This window comes from Poecilia formosa, unplaced genomic scaffold (assembly GCF_000485575.1).
Source record: "Poecilia formosa unplaced genomic scaffold, Poecilia_formosa-5.1.2 Scaffold187, whole genome shotgun sequence".
In the NCBI taxonomy this organism is placed as follows: Eukaryota; Metazoa; Chordata; class Actinopteri; order Cyprinodontiformes; family Poeciliidae; genus Poecilia; species Poecilia formosa.
Window position 1 is genome coordinate 205,588 of NW_006800126.1, and position 12,482 is coordinate 218,069.

The window sequence follows — 12,482 nt, forward strand, 5'->3', positions numbered from 1 at the left end:
TGTTTATAAGAAGCTGAATAAAAAGAAATTCCCTGAAACTGATTCAATATAAATGAATACAAGAAGTAAAATAAAGCAAATTAAAAACGTTATCCTGTTAGACAAATGATGTAAATACTCACACTTGATCCAGCTTTGTCCCGTTAAAGGCGTGATGTCGTATCTCTCTGAAGCCATTTCCATACAGCATTCTGGATAAAAAGAAGCTCCATATTTAAAAAATCCCATTGAAAGTGGTATAATAAATGTTCTTGGATGTAAATACTTTCCATCTGCCAGCCGAGCTCAGAGGAATCGACTTATTTCTCACTTTGGAGTAAAACCGTCTGTGTAATTTTGTGGCTTTTACACCAAACATTTAGCTCACTTCCCACACACTTCTACACTCACACACGTGAACATGAGCGAACGTCTGTGTACTTGTTTTTGTTGTCGGCGTTCATGTGGGAACATGTTTTTAAAGTGAGCTCAAGCTGAGTGTTTCTTGAAGGGCCTATTTTAAGGATTTGGCTGGATTTAGAGATAATGTTCCTTAAATATTTACATATTTATTTATCTACATATTTATATTTGTTTTGGGGGGTGGGGGTCCTGCATTTTATTTTATTTTTTCTATTGTACATGTTTGGAGATATAGTTGCTGTTGGTGGCGTGCAAATGTCTCACACTGTCAGAAACTCGCTCGTGATGCCCTGGAATGAGTTGGCCGGGATCTCGGTAATGGAGGGATGATTAACAATTTCCCTGCAAACGAGATGAAAAGAACAGAGAGGAAATAAAATATGCAACAAATAAGAGGAAGAGTTACATCTGGGAATTAGATTCGGACAACGAAGGAGGAATTGCAGTTTATTTATCAAAAAGTTAATGGGATTGGTGGCAACATTCCAGGATACAGATGCAAATGGAGACACAACTTCAGGCTCATCCGACCAATACTGGGGATGGTAGAAGAATTGCCAAGGAAAACCTTCTGTAATATTTCAGCTAAGTCCCAAAGTCACACTATGTCACTCTGTGACCGAACCGTCTATCAAATTGTGATACATATTGGGATTCACGACAGAGGATCAAAAACACAAAAACATTTTCCACTGACATGTCCCAGAGACTTTGGGGTCATAATAAAACATATACTTTAGGTACACAAGTCTTTAATTTACTGGTTAAAGTCTTATAACGTACAAAGTGCTTTCTCAGAACTTTGAAATAACTATACTGTAAAAATAACCAGAAAGTTTTACAAAGACTTGATGCTTTTATTTTGATGTAAAGCAGAAACTGATGGTAACAACCTTTTTGCCTGTTACTGTGCAAACATGGTGTGTATGAATCCTTCTGCTTAACATCTGGACTTTCTAGAACTAACAGTACACAGATAGCTGTTATTGACTGTAAAACAAAACTTACAGTATGAAGTTCATGTCGTTTGAGTGGATGTTGTTTAAAGCAGGGAAGGAAGTCAGGCCAGTATTCAAAATCCCCCTGAATTACAAAAGAGTGAGAAACAAAGTTCATAATAAAAAGTTCAAAAATAGAGATTTAAACACATCTTTTCATAATTTTTAGTGCTGAATTATACCTTTAAAATGTAGTACAACTGACAGCCATTAGGAAACACACTCAAATATATTTTTTTGCTTCGTTTAAGATATACACAATAGAGGTCCATCTGAAAATCATCCCACAGTTTTGAGATTGGTATCATCATAAATAAATATTCCATGACTCCCCTCTCTTGTTTATTTATGGCTCATTCAAAAAGTCAGAAGTCATTTATTTTGTGTCTCATTTAAAAAGATTCTTTAATTCTGGATTTTTTTTTTCACTGCAAACCTTAAGCGTAAAAACTGATAAATAAAAAATCAGTGCAGTAAAACCAAACAGCGTTTGTTTGAATTGATCTGATGTTTTAGAAACAAGTTGCTTTGAGATGACTATTTCCAGTCAGAACCTATCTCTATTTCTCCAAAAGTGAGACAACTCTGAATACTAATAGGAACTCCACGGAACACCACTTTTTAAAAATATCTAAACTATGTTTTCAGTTTTAGTACCGTTAGAGTGTGGAAGTAACCTCTGAGAATACTTACAGGTACTTGAGGTTCGGGAGATGCTTAAAGGCTTCTGGATCGACATACGTCAACATTTTTGTGTTCCGAATCTCTCTGAAAAATAAAAAGAGGTTTCAGAAACTAGAAATATATTTTATTAATTGACCTAATTACAAGTCTAATTAATTAAGAGGCGGCTGAGTCTAATTTTTGGTTTTAGATCCTAAAAATTGGCATCCAACAGAGCTGGGGCTGACATCCAAGAGAGGAAAAACCGCACCGGAAACAGGCTAATTGGTGATTAATTAGCATATTTCCCGTGTTGCCTGAACCAGAACAAAACACCGACTGAAGCCATATGGCATTTAGGACTGCAGATTTATTTTATGTCTACTCTGGCTCTTAATTTCACTCCTTAAAATCATGTTAAATTCAAAAATATGAATCTGACAAGACTGTTTAACAATTGATAGTATAGTAAAGATCTTTTTGCCACTATTAAAATGTGAAGGATATTCCCAGCTGCAGAGGAAATTAAATGTTAAAATAATGACTGCAAGTAGGTTCAAAAACATAAAGGTGTGCATATTGCCAATGAATAATAAATAAAGACAAACCTAAAAAGTAAAAATAAAGAAAAAGCCTTTAAGTTCTACCAATTATTCAGTGGGTGTATCCAGTGGCTTCTTCCCTGGGCAGCATGGTATGGGGGGCATCCTCAAGATATAAAAAACTAAAAGTCACCTTTTTTCTGTCTTGTATTTTGGTATTTCATGTCCAACCAGTGGGAATAAGTGGCCCCTGTCGCTTTTCATTGTAAAATATTGTTTATCACTGAACAATGGTGAATTTAGTACATGACCATCATCAAACATGTTCCAATATGAACAGCTCAGATTTATTTATGGTATTCTACACTGAACACAAAATCTTTAAAACGCAGTTTGAATTTTGAAAAATTATAATTACATTTGTGAATACACAAGTGTTCTTAATGGCTTCTTGGCCTTAGAACCACCATAGGTTAAGAAAAGCGTTGTGTAGATATAGTTTATAGTGGCCAACTCTAGACAGTTACAGTACCCTGATTTATGGATGTTTTTAGTAGTTTGCAGCAACACACGGCATAGCGGTCGAGTGGGAACCATATATATGGAAGCTATTTGTCCTCAACAGATCTGTTGCACCTCTGTTGCATGTCTTCCTGCTTTTCTCAGCCCATTTCCTGTCTGATTACTTTGAATAAAGGCAAAAAGTGCCACGAAATCTTCAAGAAGCTGTCATTGAACGAAGAATTAGGTATATTTTGACACGATCTGGCTTCAGATCAAGTATCAAGTCTTTTCTTCTGCATGTTGCCTTCTTGTTCCTTGTCTTATTTTCCCAAAACAGAAGTCAACATGCCTGAATGGAAGAACAATTCTCTTTGCTTTAAAGTCTCCACAGAAAAATGCAATATTACCAAAGAAGGCATTACATCAGGGAAGATTTCTGAAGCTGTGGAATGATGCCAGTCCTCCAAATCGTTTCATGAACTGATTGCTGTAGATTGTAGACATTTATTTTCAGCATTTGTGAACAGTTTGAGTATTTCGGTGTTCTCATTCTGAGGAAGAGAAGCCTGTGCAGGGGCACTGGGTTTGAAGGTGCCAGTGGAGGCGTGGGATAAATCAATGCCTCGAGTCGATTCTGGCTTTATTAACACCCAATACAGATGGATACAAGTCATGCTTGAACTCCGCTGACCTAAACTGAACGGCATGTACCCTTCAATCTTCTCTGTGTGATGTCACTAAGTGTCAAGTCTACATTTCGGACTGCAGTTTTCCAGTGGCTTTCGAGATTATATTCAAAATCGCCACAAACCACAGCCTGTAAATAATCTTCCTCAGAGTCACTTCGGCTTCCATTCCACATACCGCGATTGGTGTGCAACTTGGAATAAGGGTGCCATTCTTCTACCCAACCAATCTTTGTCAAACAAATGGAAAAACTAGGCCTGCACACAGGGCACAAACAGGGACAGATTTAGGAGAAAGTAAGATCCTGACAGTTCCAGAGTGGCTTTTAACTTGACAAGGCCAAGGCTCACTGCCATCTTGTGTGCAGTTTCTCTTTTGCCAGTATAGAAAGATCATTTTTTGACAACACTCATTGGATTGACCAGTGCTCAGAACCTGTAAAAGTACAGGCAACTCAGAAGATGTAAGAAGTAAAGCACCATCTTCAGCTACCACATCTTCCTTCTACCACTTCCTGTCGTCTTCTTCGTCGTTTCCGCCAGTAGTGACATCTGGTTGTTGATCACATGACTTATATGATGCGAAAACAGTGTTTCCATTGAGGTTTTGTGAAATACACTGATTTGGATACAGCAAAAACAAACAAACAAACAAAAAACCGGCTGTGCAGAAATTGATGAAAAACTTGAGTTTTTTTGGGAAATTGCAGTATTTAAGCTTGTATGGAAACACCTTCCTAAAAAATAATGAGCAGAGAAATGAACTGAATATACAATATAAATAAAAAAACAACAAGAAAGGGATCAAGACACAAAGACCTGCAAACCATGATGATAAGCTGAGATCTAGAAAATGAAAAGGACTTGCTTTGCCATTACTCATGAAATGGATGTCTCAAATTAAACAACTGCACAAAAAAAAATAAAACCTCAAACTTCCCCTCCCCAACTCCAGTCCTTGATGCACAGCTGCCGTCTGCCAGGAGCAGCCAGCAGGAAGAGGAGCATTCATTTTTGTCTGACCCTGAAGGAAACCTGAGAGAGATCCCATTATCTTAGGTATGGCGCTAGATTGCACCAATCAGTGGCAAAGAGGCCCAGAAGATCCAAAAACACACACCCTCCTAGCCCAGATACGGCCCTCAGCTGGCAGTTTGGATTACGGCTCCCGTCTGTGATGCCGAGCTCTGGAACTCAGCAGCTTTAAAGGAAAGACGAGGGCAATTAAGACGGAACCGTCGGCCAAATGCGGATTTAGGTCATTTAAGCTTGATTTCTGTAGTCGCGCTCCCTATATGTTAGCACAGATCGTTGTTTTAGAAAGTGCTCCAACTTGTAGCGACTCATCCTATAATATAGAACGCACAAGTGGGTTTTCCAGTGGAAAATGTTTTATTCAGACAGATGTGCAGCCATAAATCTCTCACTTATATAAGCTGCTGTTTAACTTCTCCGCCCTAACACACTTTAAAGAGTGAAACCAAGAATAACATAGCTCACTTTAGTTAAACTCATTGGATTTGTTGCAAGTCAGGATCAAGAAATCCCCAAAATGAAAATTTTTTTTTAGGCTCCATAAATTTATGAAGTTTAGCCACAGCAACTTCTGTGGCTAATGAACTTAGCTACCGACTCTTATTAGCCACAGGCAGCCTTCGACATGAAGCATTCTGTTCCCCTCCACTGAGCAAATGGATCAGTTTAGTCAATAGGGGATCAATAAAGAGCACTTTTCCTTTCCCGTTAGCGACTTACATGTGGGTGATTTTCCTCAGGTTGTAAAACGAGTGCCTCTCCAGGCGCTGCAGCTTCTTATCCACGTAGATGTATCTGGAAGACAGAATCCAGCAAATATAGTCTGTTTTCTTCAAAACATGCATTGGGATTTTATGTTGTAGATCAGCAGAAAGTAGTGTATTATTGTGAAGCATAAAGAAAATAATGAATGGCTTTTTGTTTGCATGCTTGGTTTCTTGTCTTCTGACTGGAGAACCTTTGTCAATATGACTTCTGCCAAACATTAATATGGCTTCTGATAGTTTCGTGTCACATATGGCTGCTTTTCCATAAAGGTCAGATTTGTAGTGAATGGGAGTCGTGGGGGAGAGCTGCTCTGGGAAGCGGAAGCTCGGAAACTGCAGCTCTGAGGAGGAGCTACGTCTTGAAGGTGGGGCTAGGTCCACCCAAGCGTTTTGCACAGCTGAATGGTTGCCATGGGAGATTAAAGGATTTCTCAAACATGCATGAAAGAATCAAAGCAACAATCTAGGTATGTTTTTGATGATGGAATAACATTATGACATAATGTCAAGCAGAAAAAAAAATCAATTTTACCTAACACTGGCCCGTTAAGTTTCCTTTCTTCCACTTCACAGTTGTCATTTATTATGTAAGATCTCAGTAAAATGCTTTAAAGTTTATGGTTGTTTTTTTTGGTTTTCAGATAGCATCACACCATAAGAAATAGCTGCATTTTTAATTAATATATTTTTTTTCTCATGTCCTTCATGACATGAGTCAGTAGGAACTTTAGCTAGAGACACTTGAGGCTCACAGAAAGCTTCTCGTCCGAGTCCATCTCCACTCATGCGGATCTTGGACATGCACCAGGCAGCTGAAGAGCAAGACTCGAGAGCACTGAAATGTCACGTCTTACTTCAACAAAAAATCTCCACTTCTACTGAGAGTCCAACACACACTCAATTCCCCAGTGAATGTCTGAGCCTGCTGTGGTTTAAGGGCCAACATTCATACTGAAGAAAACCTTCTATAGGTTTAATTAGGGCTCAGAAATGGTACTGAAAAGAGCAGATACTGTTCTTGGGTAGAGGGACAAAGGATAAAACATGGCAGCCCTAAGTCGTGTTCCAAAAACAGCAGGTGAATGTAAAAAAAAAAAGAGATGTGAAGATGCATAGATGTGCATATAAGAAAGAAAAATAAGCACTTACATCCCTGAGATGTTGACCACGCTGGCAAAAGAATTCGCTGGAATAGACGAGAGTTTGGTATCAGAAAGCAATCTGGTGAAAGAAAGAAAAAAAACATAACGATCCTTCGTTAATTTTCTCTGCCGGCCTAATCCTGTTCAGTGTGGCAGTAGGATTGGTGTCCATTTACAGGAACCACAAGGTGGACTGGTTACCCCAAACAGGTAACCAGTCCATCACAGAGCCGACAGAGACGATTCAGACGATGCGTCAAAGTCATGTAAGAGGAAAAGAGAAGAGTCACGGAAAGAAATAAGTTAAGTATGTTATTATTAGCATAGCTTAACTTAGCTTGACATGTGTCACCTTAGTTTAGCATAGCAAAGTGCAGCTTTGAGAAATACTCAATACTCACACTAAATATTAACATTATAAACGTTTATAAGCAGTGATTTAAAAGTACACAAAGATGCTTTGTAACATATATTACATCTAACTTTAATGCAAGGCTAATGATCACAGGATTTCTTTCTGGATTCTTGTTATTAATAAAAGACACCATTTCTCTACCAACATCATCAAAAACTAGACCAGGCACCTGTAACCTAAAATCTATCGAATAGCCATAAAAAAAGTGTTTGAGTAGTTATGAGAAACGATAAAGCTACTTTCAAATGAAATTCATGCAAATCCTAAACTTTAAAATTCAAAGGCAAATAAAGAACATAATTTTAAGATAAATGGATAATAATAAGAGGAAAATTGGGTGTACACATCTTTGATGTGACCTTGGCAGGTGACTTTCTTGTGGTGGATTGAGGAATCTTAACTGGGAATCAAGATTGTAGCCACATGTGAATCTGTCATGTTGAATTCCTGGCACCGAGGAAACGCAGACAGAGTTAATTCTGTCTCAGCTATGAACAGCGTGTAGAATATACCTCTTCTAAAAACTGGTTTTAAAGCCAGCCTCTTTGTGTCCCTCTGGTTATTTAGAGAAACAATGGATGAATTCAGAAACCGAGATCTGGACTACAGGTCTGAATCACAGTGATGTGGGCAGATCAGCAGTCGGCAGACGGTGGAGCACAGCCCTCCGCACGCGCTCTGACAAACTTACACAAACAGAGGGACACAGAACAGATCCTGGCACCAAACCACCTTAGCTGGAAACAGAATGCAATTTCTCCCAGGAATGTAAGGAGAGGTCCGCGTAGCCCACCTAAAAGATTTAAGGAGAAAACTACCACAAGTTATTCTTCAGGATGGAACGTGTTATAACTAGATTGTCCAGGGAGCTTTTTATCAAGAGATTTGTCTCATTTTAGTATAAAATAGTCAACATTTCAAAGCATGAGTTACATATTATAATACAGATCTCACCCTCTGAAAAGTTTAAACTCCCTTCATTTCCTGGTTTATATCCTAACTAGGGTGCTCAGATGCAAGGTATTTTCAAGTTAGCTTAGCATTCTGTTGTTTATAAATGATTCCCAATGGTCATTTATTTATCAATTTGAGAAACAGGATTAGGATGTCACTGACTTTTTAGGGATCTGTGCCGAACTAAGTTCAGAATTTATCTCATTCAAACTCCAGTCATAAAACTCAGAGGTTGCTGTGAGACTAAAACTATCCAACCTTTTTTCTTGGAGACTTCTTTTACCTCACTAAATTATTCTCAAATGGTATTCTTTCTCAGGGTGTTTAAGAAACGTGCTGTAAGAGGTAAATATTATATCTGAATGCATCGTCCAGACGCAGAAGGGTGTCACGCTACGCCGCCCTCTTAGTGTACTTTGCTTTGCTTTCCACATCTCTGACTCCCAGTGACACATGGAGTAACCTTCACACATAAACGCACTTGCACACACACGCACACAAACTTTCACACACACACACACACAAAGGACTCCATACTGTAGAGGGCACACTCCACGAAAAAATAACCTCACAGATGTCTGTCATGCATTCACATTTCGTTCTTAAAAAACGTACTTTTACTTTCACTCATTTTTCTGCAAAAAATACATTCCATCAACTGCGGTAGATCCTTCTCTTTCTGGTAAATTTTAATAATTGTATTGCACAGCTTCCAAGACTGTAATTAATTTGTCTTTAATATTTTCATCTTTACAATGAATGGCAGTAATAATTACTGGCCTGGAAAAACATCTACAATAAATCATATCTACTTTAAACTCCTTAATATGGTTACAGCTTTTCCTCTTAACTGTTTACTGTAGCTTTAGACATTTCTTTCATGTGGTTTAATGCACTTGTTCCTCTGGATTTGTTAAGGGATCTGTGTAACTATGTCAGAATACTTGCTGATGGAGCCCTTCTCATAGAACAGCTTCTGTCACCAGTAAGGGGAAAGATAAAGTTGTTCTATTCCATTCAATAGAAATGATCCTACATTAACTGTAGATATCCTTCTTACAGACTCAATGTAGGTAAAATTGATTCGAAAGTCAAAGCTCATGAATGATGTCGCACCTTAGTTGAGTTCTAATTAGAAGCCGGAAAACCAGTGAGATTTGCTAACTGTTATGCTAGTGACCAGGCTACATTCTATTAGCAATTCAAGCTAACCAAATCTGCCTGAAATTCTGACTTCCAAGAACAAACACGCTTGTCATTGAGACATAGAGAAAATTTGTACTGTCACTGTTCCCTCATTAATATAGTTTGTTTTGCTAATCTTAGCTAGCTGGTTGCTAACAAGTTGTCTTGAAAGTTGGACTTTCTGCAAGGGAATTGTGAACTATTTGAGCTATGTTAGCTAGCTAGCTATGTTAGCTATGAGCTAGCTAATTTTCTATTTCACCTGTACTCTTTTCATACTCTCTTTGATTCCCTATGCCTTAGGTGGATATGAATTTATTACTTAATCTCACAAAATTATGTAATTTTAACAGATTGAAGTCTCAACGGCCAGTGTGACAGATGGGTCATTTATTCCTCAGCAAGAATACAACAAAGTACAAATTCCTAAAGTTTAATTTCCTAGCACATGCCAGTCAATATGTGATCTATTTCAGGCTTATGTGGCAGATATTTTTACCCGAGAGTTTTATATAGCGCTTGAGGGATGGATTCATGTCTTTTGTTCTCCTGAGGTTGCTGGGTAAACTTTGGGCAGGAATGTGAGGAAACTAAAGTGGACACTCAAGGCATGTGGGCCGGTGAATTGAAGCAGTGATCAGGGCATAATTTTATGTGATGGCTGCAATGCAAAGGGTTGTAGAAGGGATGAAGGGATACCGTGAGACACTACAAGGCAGGAATGAAGATTATGACAACATAGCAGAGAACCCTCTTTATAACTCGGGCTGCACTGAGTGAGTCCAATGCAAACGAATTATAAGCCAGAGAAGGATCCGTGTAACAACTTGGAAGCTTTGTAGTTGTTTTTAGATTTCCAACAATTACCAAGACCTTTAAGACACAAGTAAGAGGATAGCAAGGTATAGCATAGGAGACCAGGGAACACGGCAGACCGATCAGGTATAAAGCTGTGGAGGGGTTTCTAGAAAGATTGGTAATGGCTGTCTGTCTAAACTGACAGGCTGGAAAAAAAGAACATGTATCACAGAAACAGTGCAAGAGGGACGTGGTAACTCTGGAGGAGCTGCAGAGATCTGCGCTCTGCAAATCTGATCTGATCAGTGCTATTTTTTTTCTCTTTTTGTGTGTACACTTTGTTTTCTTGTGGCAGACATGGTTCACACTGACCCAGGTTTAGGTTCTGCTAAAAGTTTCTTCTTGTTAAAGGGGAGATTTTCCTATCCACTGTCACCACATGCATGCTAAGTGTGAGGGATTGCTGTAGTGAATGCTACAATCAATATGATTCAGTCCTCTGGGTTTCCTTCAACGGAGCACATTTTTATCAAATGGAGTAATAAACTAAACTTGACTGCATTGTTTGATAATTGACTTTTTTTAGTAAAGTGCCTTGAGATGATGATGTGAATCAGCCTCGTATAAATAAACTGAAATAAATTGAATTAAGTGAACCAAGAAGATGTTGCAAGACTTTAAAACTGATGCTCACTGACACTTGCCATCAAATCCGAAAGAGCTTCAGCTGTTTTCAGAGAAGAATGGGCAAAAATATCGAGTCCAAAATTAGCACAGGCAAATCCCAGAAGATCCAGCGCTTCTGGGATTTGAAAATGAATTTTCATATTCATTTCACTACTGTTTCGGTGTTACTGGAAATTCTGCTTTTGGAAAAGGGAGAAGAATCCTGTGATTTTTCACAGCTCTCTGGCAACTCGCGTCAATAGCACTTTGGCTGTTAATTCATGCCGTTTTTCCCAATATTTTAAATGCCCATATGGAAGACTGTAAAATGTTACGTACACACTGGACGTCTGATTTCCTCCTCTTTCAATAATCACACGATACCATCTGGTCAATTTCTGTAGGTTAGGAAAAAAAATGCTGGCTAGCCTTATGCAATTTAAAAAAAAAAAAAAAAGTCAACACACATAGAAACTTCCGGGAGTCAGCGTGTGTTATTGGAAAGTTTGCTTCTCTGTTTTCCTACAGTTTGCGTGAGAAATGCTGAAGTTAATTATTCATCATATTATCCATCATATTACGCCAGAACACACCTTGAAATTTTGCTTCTTTTTTTTAAATGTTCAGACATTTAAAAGTAGAAAAATAAGTTAGAAAAGCTGAATCTGCCTTAACACTAATGGACAGAATAATACCTGAAAAGAGAATAACTGCTTACTAAAAGACGGCCCTTAAAATCCCCGTGGGTGCACTTTGATGGAATATTATAGCGTAATGGTTTTCTTTCTTTTTCTTTTCTTTTTACCTCAGGGTTAAGAGCGCTTTTAACATTCAAAATGCATGAAAAAAGAAAGAAAGAGAGACAGCAGAATCGCTTTTGCAGATGCGTTTAGTACGCCTACTACTTACAGTGTTTCTGTGCTTGCTGGGAACCTCGGGAGAATATCAATGTCACTGCAGCAGATCGCGTGAGCTCTCCACTCGGAGCAGTTGCCCCTGACCGGGCAGGAGTAAGGCTGCAGCTCGGTGCCGCTGATGGGGAGAGTGATGAGGGTCAGCAGCGCGCATGTTAGCACCTGCGTGGTGGGGCGCAGCCGGGTGGAGGAAGTGCCGATGTCCGAGCAGGTCGCCCGCCTCCCAAAAGTCCGCAGCAACATTTTTGTTTTTACCTGCTGAAAGTTACGTGATGTCCTTTTTGTTGTGGTTGGTGTATTAGTCCTAAGTGCTCGCCGTGTCTTGCAGAGGCCCCAGACTGGAGGAGCTGAAAGGTTTTATTTTTTTGGGGTGGGGGGATGCTGTACCTAGGAGGTGGTCTCCGACTTAAGAAGAGGGTGGACTTACAAAAGGCAGAGTTAGAATGTCCCCATCCCGGTTTCCCCTCCTTCTGCGTGGCGTTGTCGGTAAAAACGTGGGTATTTTTTTGCCTGGTGTAGCCGCAGGGCCCGATTTAAAAGGACAAGGGACACTAGAGCCGGGTTTGGTGCCCTAACAAAAACAAACAAACAAACAAACAATAATACGCCTTTTTTATCCACATATTTGTTAAAATTGTCACCATGTCATGATAGTATTCATATTTAGTAAGTTTTTTTTTGTTTTTTTTGGGGGGTGGGGGGGATATTTTTATGAGTAGTTTCACTTCACTATGCTTTTTACTTTTACTTGAGGAATATTATTATGAACAATTGTTGCACTTACTTGATTAAATCTTCTTCAAAAAACTTC

At 38.9% G+C, this 12,482-nt stretch overlaps 1 protein-coding gene across 1 annotated transcript; it reads right to left on the minus strand.

Annotated features, from left to right (window-relative positions):
- Nucleotides 1-118: 118 nt before the first annotated feature.
- On the minus strand, nt 119-12,095 carry LOC107837904 (thyrotropin receptor-like). Its single transcript, XM_016678677.1, has 7 exons — nt 11,667-12,095; nt 6,747-6,818; nt 5,551-5,625; nt 2,094-2,168; nt 1,411-1,485; nt 667-744; nt 119-191 (listed from the first exon to the last, which is right to left on the minus strand). Exons 1-7 carry the CDS (start codon nt 11,912-11,914, stop codon nt 119-121), a joined length of 696 nt encoding a protein of 231 aa, XP_016534163.1. The 5' UTR covers nt 11,915-12,095.
- Nucleotides 12,096-12,482: the final 387 nt, after the last annotated feature.